This window comes from Meles meles, chromosome 6, assembly GCF_922984935.1.
Source record: "Meles meles chromosome 6, mMelMel3.1 paternal haplotype, whole genome shotgun sequence".
Lineage (NCBI taxonomy): Eukaryota > Metazoa > Chordata > Mammalia > Carnivora > Mustelidae > Meles > Meles meles.
The window spans coordinates 38,455,625-38,468,024 of NC_060071.1; the positions used below are offsets into that span (position 1 = coordinate 38,455,625).

Sequence of the window (12,400 nt, forward strand, 5' to 3'; positions counted from 1 at the left end):
GACTTGAACGGGTTGAAGGAGTGATCGTGCCCTAGATTCCTCAGGGCCGAGCTCATGGCCTAGCGTAGTGAGTCTTCCTCATAGCGGATCTTCATAGTGGATCCTCAGGAAACACTCTGATGAATGAATGAGCCAGCAGCTAGGGGGCAGGGGACCTATTCACTCTCTTGTGCGCACCCTGGGCTTACATGAGGAACTGTCTCCTTGTTCTTGCCAGCTTTGCGAAGTCGTTCCGGCCGCTCCATCATCAATGGGAACTGGGCGATTGACCGGCCGGGAAGGTACGAGGGTGGAGGGACCATGTTCACCTACAAGCGTCCGAATGAGATTTCGAGCACCGCTGGAGAATCCTTTCTGGCTGAAGGCCCCACGAATGAGATCTTGGATGTCTATGTGAGTTTGCATGTTTCTGGATGATTGGGATTCTGCATCTTGTTTCTTCCCAGGACCACACATAGCACGAATAAGCGACAAATCGGTGCCCGTGGTCAATAAAACCATTCGAGCTGAGCCTTTTGAGGTGCCTGGGTGCTTGGCGTTCATCTTTGCCATTCTGAATGTCCCTAGCTCTTAGAAACCTAACGTCTACCAGATGCTTATTACCCTCCGAGTTTATGGACCTCCTAAAACCATTTTTACTTGTTGAACCAAATCAGAGGCAAACATGTCCTTTATTTCATGAGCATTGGCTCCCCTCCAGGCACTTTTCTCCTAATGCTAATTTGGCATGTTTTCTTTTTATGGCAAAAGAAAGCAAATGCCTAAAGCAAGACAAGACCGCTCAAGTTCCCAGCCCTCTTCAAATTCTATTAAAGCGAATGAAGAAATGAGCGCTCCAGAGTACTCCACATGTTACAATAAAGCTCGGAGTAACAATACGGAGGTTTACTACAGGTTCCTTCCCGGGCAGAAGACACAATTTGGGATTTATTTTATAAGAAACTGAATTATGAAGTTGCCCTGGATTTAAAATGGTCCTTATTTTTAAAAGAAAGCACTAAAATCCAGTCGTCTTCAAAAGATCAGGAAATTTTAAAAAAGTGACAAGAAATAAAAAGCTCAAAATCAGGTTTTTATTAAAAACGAGCTCATCAACAGATCTGCATTCTCTTACCATCTTCAAAGCCATGTGAATCTACATGCTTTGCTGTGTTAGAATTTTATAAATATTAGTTCTCCCAACTATATAGTTACACGTTCATTCCTGTTGGGCCTGGAGGCTCATAGACTAGAAACTATAAAAGAAGCCTTGTTATATAGTTAATTTTGAGTATTTTTTTTTAAGACTGTCCAGTTGGTTGTTGGACTCTGGGTAAGTTTCAAATGGCAACAGGGGTAAAAACCCCGGTCATTAAGGGGCTACTGTGGGTGGTCTAGGATGCGGTGGCCAAGAATAACTTCATAAATGGGACAAGGTTTGCACTGGCAGGACGCTCGTGCAGAAGAGGCATGAGAGAGGCAAGGAGAGCTTCCGGCCTCAGACCCCCTGTCAGAATATTGTGAAAAGAGAAATGAGGGAATTAGGGGTCAACAGCGAACCAGAGACCATGCCCCTTCGTCCCTTGGGGTTCTGTTTACCACCATGGGTCCTATGTGTCAGGAGCTCAGTGGTTCTCATGTCTGCCTTCCCTCGGTGGTTTGTAGAATGGAGGCCCCATTTCCCATGGAGAGAGCGGATAAGGGATGATGGCGGACAGAATCACACTCTCATGAACCAGCAAGACCCACCGTGCAGGGCTGACTGGGAGATGCTTGCGGCTTTAAAGGACCAGAGAGACAGCTCTGACCCTAAGCTTCTGGTCCAATGAGGAAATCAAAAGCCCATGGGGCTTGCTCTAGGTGACACAGCTGGTCGAAGGAGTGCCCCTTTAGAGAGCAGTAGAGACAGAAATATCAGAATGGGACAGTGTCTCCTTGCCTGGCTCATAGTCACACAGCAGATCCCCGTTCTGCTGCTCCGTTGAGCCCAGCACCCTGCTTCTCACCAGGAAGGCCCTGGGCACAAAGGACTGTGGATTCTGAAGCCAGTAGAGAGGGGTTTATTCTGCCAAGCCGTGCTGATTTATGTTGTGTTTTCTGTCCCAGACGATGTTTAATTCCTGACTTCCACGGCCTTCTGCAGCTTCCTGCTTGATATCCTGCTTTTGTCATTGGTGCCTGAGAGGATAGGAACCGGGGAGACTTATTTCCCTGATGCCAGTTGTCCTGAGCCCATCTCTTTGTGGTTCTGGAGCTTTCCACAGATGAGAGGGGATGAGACCCAGAAAATGCACGTGGGAGAGGGTGGGATGGGCCTTTCCTGAGCCAACCTCATGGCTAGGTAGCGTTCTTTGAAGGAACATGAAGGCTCCCAGGTTGGCTCTGTCCAGAGGGCTGGCTCTTCTTGGCATGACTGTATCTCGCCACCTAGTGTTCAAATGCGTCCCCCTGGAGCAGACACTTGGCTTGGCCATTTTGAGTTTGAATTTGATGGTTGAGAGCCCACAGAAAGGCTCTGCTATCATTCCTCCCATCTTTCTATTTGGAATGTATGACATCTTGACTTTCAGCCCAGTTTTCTTCTAAGTCCTTCATTCTTCAAAAGCAAATAACAAAAAATCATCCAGAAAGAGCTTTCCTTTAACCTGTCACAGGTTCACTAATATGATTAGATCCGAGTCAACCCACTCATGTGTAGATAGTGCCACGCAAACTGGGGAACCCTGGGCCAGCAGGAGAGGGATGTGAGCGTGTGCCGGTGCAGTGACATTGACCTCTGTGTTGTCAGATGATCCACCAGCAGCCCAATCCCGGAGTCCACTATGAGTACGTCATCATGGGGACCAACGCCATCAGCCCACAGGTGCCTCCTCACAGGAGACCAGGTAAAACCTCTTGTTCTACAGCCAAGCACCCCCGCCCCCAGTCATTTCTTTTTAAAGCCCTCTGTCTCTTCTCGTGCATCTCCCTTGTGTCTCTCAGTCAACACAGAGAAAACCCATGGACGCGCCCTTGACATCAGAGGATGCTTCACCCTTTATCTGAGCCTTTGCTGATAAGAGGGTCCCATTCACTTAATTCAAACACGAGGCGAACATCCTGAGTCTGTCTTTCCAGTTCATTATCTTGAGATACCCAATACTCGTTCCCTCTAGCTGCCACATAACAAATTACGTCAAACGTGGTGGCTTAAAACAACACAAATTTGCTATCCTACAGTTTGGGAGATCAGAAGTCCAAAATGGGTTCTGCTGGGCTGGAATCAAGGTGTTGGCAGGCTGTGCTCCCTTTGGAGGTTCTAGAAGGTTCCGTCTCCCTGCCCTTTTCACTTCGAGAGGCCTCCTGCACTCCTTGCTTCTTGGCTTCTTCCTGCGTGGCACCTTCGGATCTCGGGCTCTGACCCCCCTTCTTCCATCATCACATCTCTGGGCCCCCCCCATCCCCAGACAATCGGGACCATTCTCCATCCCCAGATCTCTTAACTTCATCCATCTGCAAAGCCCCTTTTGCCATATAAGGTATCATCCTCACGGATTAGGATGCAGGCACCTTCAGAGGGCCATTGTTCTGTCCACCTCGGGCCTTTTCTCTTGGTCCCCTTTTGCTTCTACTGTCACTACTTTGACTTGTAAGAAAAGAATAACAAGTTCACACCTAGTTATCTACCTCTTTCCTGTGGGCTCTCGATAGACAAGCAGGCAGCCCTCTGGCTCTGTGGATGTTTCTTTACCAGATGATAGTGGAACCCACCACCCAAATGGAGACTATTTTTTTTTCCATCTTTTGAACAGGAAGGCCTCCATAAATAGCAGCGTTAATATCACTCACATGCTCTGAGTCCCTGCTGTGTGCCAGACACCGCTGAGCCCCTCACATAGCTGGACTCACAAATTATCACGACAGCGCTCAGAGGAAAGGGGCTGTTACTGGCCTCATCTTAAAAATTAACAGGGGCACCCGGGTGGCTCAGTGCGTTAAGCCTAGGCCTTTGGCTCAGGTCATGATCTCAGGGTCCTGGGATCGAGCCCCGCATCAGGCTCTTTGCTCAGCAGGGAGCCTGCTTCCCCCTCTCTCTCTGCCTACTTGTGATCTTTCTCTCTGTCAAATAAATTTTTAAAAAATTAACAAATGGAAACTCAGAGACGTGGACTTTCTTTCTAGGTCCCACAGTGACTTCAGTCCCCTGTCTGTTATACCACCTACGGTTAGCTGCTCTGACACCTGTCCCAGCAAGTGAGGGCACAGATGTGAGGCCTGGCCCGCCAGATGGATAACCGGGTTATCTGACTGTCACAGGTCATGGATCCTGGCTCCTTGGAGACAGCAGGGTGTGAGCCGGGCACGTGGGCTGTGCGTGTTGTCCAAACTGAACATCAGCACACTCAGCCCAACACGATGGTCAAGCCATTTGCAGGAATAATACATAGTCTGAGAAACAAGGTTCAGATGGCAGAATATGGACGTTCCTGAGATCTGATGCTGATGGATAAGGACAGTGGGGGACAGACTCTCTGAAATCCTACAGCATGATGGTGGTTGATAATAAGCCTGATGGGTCCCAGCTGATGGTAGCCTGGGATTAGCTACCTGGGACAGGGCGGGCCCAGAAGGAGTCAGTTGTAAACAGTTGGTGAGGAGGGGCATTCTCCACCCTCCATGAGCTTGAATCCAGCTCTGCCTCTTTTTTGCTGTGCACCCTCAGGCAAGTCAGAAACTTCTGTGAGCAAGTTCCCAGTCTACATAATAGTGAAGGGGAAAAAACCATACAGGCCAAGGTGTTTTTTTGAATATCCGGTATCCATCCAGCGCCGTGCCCAGTATGTGCAAGGTGTGCAAAAGATTTTAAAATCTTTTTGTCTGGTAATATTTTAGTCTCGCTTATGTCAGTATGCGTAGTCTTGAGTCCATTGATTTAAATTGTATTTAATATTTAAATCCATGAACTATAAGTGGTGGAGGGTGGGGAAAGCCCCGAGTTTTAACTGGATTCTACAATAACTCTGCAATTTGCCTCCTTGTTTAGTATCAAACTAGCATATGCTTGAATAATATTCAACCAAAATAGAAATATAGGAAGGAAGACGCAGGTGCCCCATAATTGCCCCAAATTGGATGAAACCAAGATGAATGGATAGATAAACTGAGGTCCACCCAGCCAGTGGAGTATTATTCAGCACAAAAAGAAATGAGCTACCTAGCCACGGAAAACATGGAGGAAACTTAAATATGCATCTGAAAAGTCTCCATACTGTATGATTCCAGCTACATGATATTGTGGAAAAGGCACAACTTTGGATCAGTGGTTGCCAGGGGCTACAGGGGAGGGAGGGGTGAACAGGCAGACGGAGAGGATTTCTAGGGCAGTGAAACTATTCTCGATGGTACTGCACTAATGGATACATGGCATTCTACATTGTTGAGACCCACAGAATGTACACCACCAAAATGAACCCTAATGGGAACTATGGGCTTTGGGTGATAATGACGGGTGATGCAGGTTCGTGGGTGGTAAGAGATGTTCCGTGCTGGTGCGCGATGTTGATGGGGGAGGGGATAGTGCACTATGTGGTGCCAGGGGAGGAATGGAAACTCTTGCCACTTAATTGAACTGTGAACCTAAAACTGCTCTAAAAAAAAATAAATAAATAAATAAAAAATCTACTTAAAAAAAAAAAAGGAACAACAAAAACCTGGTATGTCCCAATCTCATCCCCCAACTCTATTCCAGGAGGGACTATCTCCTCATGATTTGGAGGGTTTCCCCTAGCCTTTTCCTGTGCATGTAGAAACGTGCATATAACCAGTTTGAACTTTGTCGGCAGTCTGCGTGTACAGGGAACATCACGTGCCAGTCTTTTCTAGAAGTCTAACTTAGATCTTGCCTCCACTTCAGACTTCCTTGACACTGGTAGAAAACTCAATCTCAGTCAATACAGGGGGTCGCCACACACACCCCCAGTAGGAGTAAAGATCCTGCTTGGCACAGATAAGGTCTGTGGAGCTCAGGAAACTCCGGCCTTCTGACTCTAGCCTCTCCTTGCCTCGAGAACACCTCTCTCTTTCTCTCAACAACAACAACAACAACAAAAATGCTCTCCACTTTTCCTCTTTCCCCATCCTTGCCATTGGCTGGCCCCAGGATCTGGGCCTTGTTATCCCTACTGAGACCTCAGGCTTTCACAGTGAGAAGGAAGAGCTGTTGACTTCCCACAGCTTTGACTTCCCTGCAAAAATCTGCATCCAGAACACCTAAGGGCTTGGCCACTTGGCCTGGGAGAGGAGAGACAGACACGAAGGGCAGAACACAAATTTAATCTCTCATAAGGGCTCCTGCCACACCTGTGTAGACGTATATACAAAATGAATTCTGCCATGCTTTTTTCTTTCATCAAACAATGTATCAGTCATATCTCCATGTCACAACATATAATTTTGCTTCATTCTTTCAAAGAAAAAAAAGTAACATAACATGCCATATTTTAACAAGTACCCCCAGTGGACGTTTAAGTTCACTCTACTGTTTGGCTAATTCAGAACACGCTTTAGTAGCCGTGCTTGTACACACAGCTTTGTGTAAAAGAATGGGAATATTTGTTGGGTAAATGTCCTAGAAACTGAATCCCTAGTCAAGGGGTATGTACATTTAAAACTTGCGCAGAGGGTGGGGCGCCTGGGTGGCTCAGTCAGTTAAACATCTGCCTTCTTCTGACTTTCTCCTCTCTTGTGCTCTTTCTCATCATCTCTCTCAAATAAACAAATAAAATCTTAATAAATAAATAAATAAATAAATAAAACTTGGGTAGAGAGTTATGGGAGGTGGATGGGGGATGGGATAACTGGGTGATGGGCATTAAGGAGGGCCTGTGATATAATGAACACTGAGTGTTCTATGCATCTGGTGAATCACTGACCTTTACCTCTAAGACTAATAATACACTATGTGTTAATTGAATTTACATTAAAAAATTAAATAAGTAGATACATAAATAAAACAAACTTAGGTAGATATGGCCAAATTGCTCTCCAAAATTTTGTGTCTATCTGCTAGCTCCCTGTCCTTGGTTTTCCTCTACCTTCAGTGAGGGGTTTAGGGATTTGAGGGTCTCCAGATTTTCTCTCCTTTATCATGAGGCTAATAAAGTGGTGGCAATTTTTTGTTTTCACATGAAGTTCTTTCATTATGAGTGAAGTTGAGCGTTTTTGTATGACTTTGGGCTGTCTGTGTTTCTTTTTATGTGCCTGGCCTCTTCCTGGCCCTTGCCTGCTTTTCCTACTGAAACATTTGTCTGTTTCTTATTCATTTTTAACCATGTTTTGAATTTTGGGGAAATTGGTATCTGCATGTTTAAAATATGTATGCTCTGAATTGGAAATGACCTCATGCTACGTGATTTCTAATGTTGGAGGGCTGTCCTCGGGGGGACTCCGGGTACAGACCAGTTTTACTTCCTTGAGCGTGCACCTGTCTCTCCTAGGGGAGCCCTTCAACGGCCAGCTGGGAGCAGATGGGAGGAGCCAGGAGGAGGGAGAAGAGAAAGAGGGGGCCGAGGAGAAGGAAGATGTGCATGGCAGGGCCCCCAAAGTATTCACCTCGGAATCGGCACAGACCTTCCCAGTCAGGCATCCAGATGGATTTTCCTCCCACCGACCCGACAATCTGGTGCCAGCGGCCCCGCAGCCCCCGCGGCGAAGCCGGGATCACAACTGGAAACAGCTCGGGACCACAGAATGCTCCACGACTTGTGGGAAAGGTGAGCTCTGGTGTGGGCAAGGAGGGTCTCTGCAGACCCCGGGTAGGAATGGGTAGCTGGGCTTGCACACCCTTCCCTCCTTGGGCCAGATTGTGAGGTGGTTCATTGGTGTGACATTGTGTGGAGGGTCCCCGAGACCACCCTCAAGCTTGATGATCTGCAAGGACACATGAGACTCAGAAGAGCTGCTCTCTTTGTGGCCACCACTGATTACACTGAAAGGATACAGGTGGGTATCATCAGGCAAGAAGGCACGTGGGGCCAAGTCCAGGAGAAACCAGGGGCCAGCTTCCAGGTGTCCCATCCCACGAGAGTTGCACCCAGATGCACTGAATTATCCTGGCAGTGATGAGTGACAGCAGGAGCCCCGTAGTGCCAATGAGATAATCGAGGTTTGGTGTCCAGGGGGCTTACTGTGGCTCAACCATATAGGCATGGAGCCCCCACGTGACTGACATTAGCTCCTTGGCCTTGAGTGCCCAGAAGTCAAACTGAGAGACAGAATATGGCCCAAGACCTCAGGCCTACAAAAACAGGCATTCAGCCCAGTCTCATTGCTGGCGTCAGCTACCTCGTCAGACTGACACGATGTGGTCCAGGGATGGAAAAACACTCCTATCAGCAGAATAGTCCGCGGGCTCAAAGTTGTCTCCAGCCTTGCTGCAGGGCCAGTCCTGAAGACAAGCCTGTCTTTGGAGTGTGGAGGGTTGAGCACCCCCGGTCTGCTGAGTTCACCCTCTCCTGCATGACACGCTCACGAATCACCAAAGAATGTGTCACCGAGTTTCAGATCGAGAAGTTGAGGTAGACCCACAGAGATGCCAGGAGAAACTCATTCTCCAAATCTAAGATTCCAGGAAAAAGCGCACCCGTGGGGCTTGAGGTATCTCTGGGCTCTTATGCTCACCAATGCTCACAGCTCCCACTGTTCTCTCTGTAAAACCTTCACTACCTGTCATCCCACTATCCTAACCCCATCAGCTTCAACCCTGGGGAACCTGCGGCCCAGCCGCGCCAGCTCCATGGACTCCTAGCAGGAAGGGAGACCATCCGTCGGAGACACGAGAGGGGGCAAAGGATGTCTCTCCAAACAAAAGAAAAGAGTTACAGGATTTGGGAGAGGGGCAGGTGGAGTTGAGGTGGTATTTAAAGAAAGCCGGGTTTTGATAGACTCAAAGCAAAGCAAGGCTGTGGGCAAAGGGGTCAGTACCAATATGAGTCTGAACTGTGGGGTGGATCCGAGGCCCTATTTCCTTGAAAACTCCAAAGTTAAGGTAGGCGTGGAATGTGGTGTCCAGAAGGCCCTTATCGAACGTCTGACACTTGGCTTGGAAATCAAGGCTGTTTCTGAGTTTCAAGGTGCCGTAGCCCCTCAGGGCAAGGATCTGTCTGTGACCTCTGGGGACTATGATGCATGGTAATCGCCTCCTATTTGTAAGGAAGTCCTATTTGTGATCCTAAAACCCCTGTCCTTGGAGGGGAGGTGGCCATGGAAATGGGAAGGCCATATCCCAAGAAGGTCCTGCTGCCAGGAAACCGTGATACACTGAGAATATTGTTTGGGGATTTTTTTCTTTCTTTCTTTCAAGAGACGTGTACCCGAGGGTACAAGATTCGGGAGTTCTGCCATAATTTGCACCCGGGAAATTTTCACAACCGCCTCCAAAGCCTTTGTCTTTTTCCCAAGACCGTTGGCTTAGTGGCCTTTGAGAACAGAATTGAGGTGTTTGGTTCTTCGGCGGGGCTGGGGTGTCTCCTGCCTGGACCCCCAGCTGGTTCCATGGTGACAGAGAGGTGGAGTGCTGATTTCTGGAGCTGACACCATGCAGATATTCGTGGGCTTTTGCTTAACCCATGTGCAAACCCGTGGACTGGAGATTCATCGACCTAACCCCTTTTTTAAGCTTTAGGAGGGAAAAGGAAACACCCACAGAATGTGTCCGAACAGAGGCAGGAAACTAAAGTTAAATTACACAAGAAGGCCCAAGTCATTTTGGTCAGGATCCATCCCTGGAACTGCAGAGGGGAGTAGGATGAAACACAGCTGACATAGGGACCCGGGGTCCAAATGTGGGATTACTGAAGTTTCCCACCACAGAGTTAACGGTGCGACGCCCACCGGAGGAACCAGACAGCTTTGTGCTAGGTACACATAAGGGAAAGTCATAAAAAGAAGAAAAATTGCCATCCTGTGGTTTTGTATGAAGGAAGGCAGATGTGTGGAAGATGCTCCGGAAGGATCGCCTGGACCAGCATTTCCAGTCAGGTGAGATGTCGCCGCGTCTGGGCACCGTCGGGTAGCACCTCGTGGACTTTAATAGAATAAGGATGAAGACATGTGCTGTTGCCCTCTTACCCTTCATGCTGCACGCACGGCCCCGTGTTCACCAAATAGACACCACATAGCCCGGTGGTCATTCAAAGGGTCATTCAAGGCATGATGGAGGGACCCCGTTTCCAAAGATTCTGGTTATCTTTACCCCAACCTGTGGGATCCACCCTGAGCCAAACACCAGCCTCCCTTACTCTATTCCTTGGTACAGAGCCAGCAAACCGCTTACACCCCCCGCTCTAGCTCAGGTGCATCTCCTCCGTGAAGCCCTTCCTGATTCTGCAAGGCACAGGGGGGCACTTGCCCCATGGGACCGCACAGCAACTTGGGCCGCATTCTTGCCCCAGCTCTGCGTGGCCTAGCTGTCTCTGCTCGTGGACACCTTGCATCACCTGCCCCTGGGGTCGTAGCCAGCCCACAAGGAGATACTCCTCAAGTGTTGCTTGAACTGATGAATATATTGTCAAATGAAGGTATCCAGCTATTGGAAAGGGTGTAAGAGTGGTTTTTACATCATTGCATCCTGGATAAGCAAGGTGGTACTGCCTTGCTGTGTTTTATCCGTAGCTTGAAGAATGTGCATTTATGTACTCGCAGCTGAAGAATCTTTTTCTTGAGATTTCCATACGATTTGGTTTAATGTTCTTAGTATAGTCTTTCTCCTTTGCCCTGTGGGGACACACACACACACACACACACACACACACACACACACACACACAGTGTTTTCCCCCAGCCCTCCCTTCTCTTGTACCCCCATCCCCTTGCTCTTCTGCTGGACAAATGGCAGCAGCCCATGGATGCCCCTCCTTTGCTCCCTGTAGGGTTTGCTCCCAGCAGCGATGGCTGGATTGCAGGGCAGATGAGGCAACATGGAGGTGCCCTTGTTCAGCTCAACAGTAGTGACAAGTGTACCAGGACCACGCCCTTCCAAGCCCACTGGTGCCATCTTGCTCTTGCATGCACAACCCACACCCCCTGTGACCTCACCATTCGTCCCCACACAGATCTTCTCCCATCCTTCCTGGTGGAGCCCCCCAGACTACATGTCTCCATGCCTCTCAAGGAAAACCCCCCTTATGGTATCACCGTCGCAGAGAGGGGTCCTGCCGGCTGGCAGCCCAAAGTGGGTCGTACTCCATCCAGCCATTGCCCAGACCTCTGTCTGGTCAAACACTTGCCTTGGCTCAGTTGACTTCTGGAGTTCCAAGACTCAGATGATTTCATTTTTTTCTTGCTCCGTATTTTGTCCCTCTCTCCACAATGCCACACCAACCTCTCTATGGTGTCCTCCAGACTCCCTGACTTGCCTCCTTTAGTATCTGTGGATTACCTGCAGTCCCATTCCCTCCTCCAGGATAATATACCTCTGTTCTCACACACACAACACACACACACACACACACACACACACACACACCAAAACCCAACTAAAATGATTCTAGATTTTTCCTGCCGCTTGAAGCCCAGCCAGCACCTGACCTCACCAACCCCAATCTCACTTGCCAGCAATTAGAGGTGGAATAGAGTGACGTGCTGTACAATGAAGAGATGGCCAGGTACCATCTGAGTGACACTCTCCCTCTCTGCAGAAATCAAAACTTACCCAAAGAAAGAAACCACCGTGGTCATTGGAGTCAAGAATTATAGTTCTGGTGTTTTCACACCAACAGAGAGCCAGCCTCTGAATTTACATCCTTGGCTGAACACTGGAGCTGGACCGTGGTGGACAAGTGTAGTGTAAAGGCAGTTAAGGATGAGGAAGGTCCGTGGCCATGTGCAAACAGCCCCGAGCAGGACCCGAGCAAGGCACAGAGCATTCCGATGGCATCCTGTATCCTTTTAGCTAAAGATTCTAAATTACCCCCTCATTCGAGTGCCATAGGGTTGGAGTAGTAACTTTTGCTTTCCAGTCCACAAACTTGACAGCTAAAAAATTAAACCCACAGGGTCTCAAGGGATAAATAATATTTTTACTAAATTCCTTAATAGCTGGGTCCCAAATGGGTACCCTACAAGGTGTGAATGGAATCTTATTCATCTTTATAAGTGAACATAAGGTGCTTAATGTTTGTGGAATTTAATTTAAAAAAATCTCTTCATGGAAGCAGATATGTCACTGGACAAAATTTAATTCCATAGAAGTTTCTGTCTCCTATTAATTTTACACCTTTTTTTTTACTCCGCCAATAATTATACTTCATTAGAACATTATTTTTTAAATAATGGTCTCAAAGTTATAGCTACATTATGAATTTTTACTGCCAGCCGTTTTGAAACAAATGATCATTTTAGATTCAGAACTGTCTTCCAATTTGTCTGGTTTCTTACGGGAACC

General features: G+C 48.0%; 1 protein-coding gene across 2 annotated transcripts in view; it reads left to right on the forward strand.

The window, feature by feature from the left end:
• THSD4 (thrombospondin type 1 domain containing 4) overlaps positions 1 to 12,400 on the forward strand; it is a 564,181-nt gene that overhangs the window by 519,245 nt on the left and 32,536 nt on the right. For both annotated transcript variants that reach the window (XM_046009651.1, XM_046009652.1), the window contains 3 exons: positions 218 to 393; positions 2,768 to 2,864; positions 7,455 to 7,730. In XM_046009651.1, coding sequence (XP_045865607.1) covers positions 218 to 393; positions 2,768 to 2,864; positions 7,455 to 7,730 — 549 coding nt within the window. The remainder of the gene's footprint in view (positions 1 to 217; positions 394 to 2,767; positions 2,865 to 7,454; positions 7,731 to 12,400) is intronic.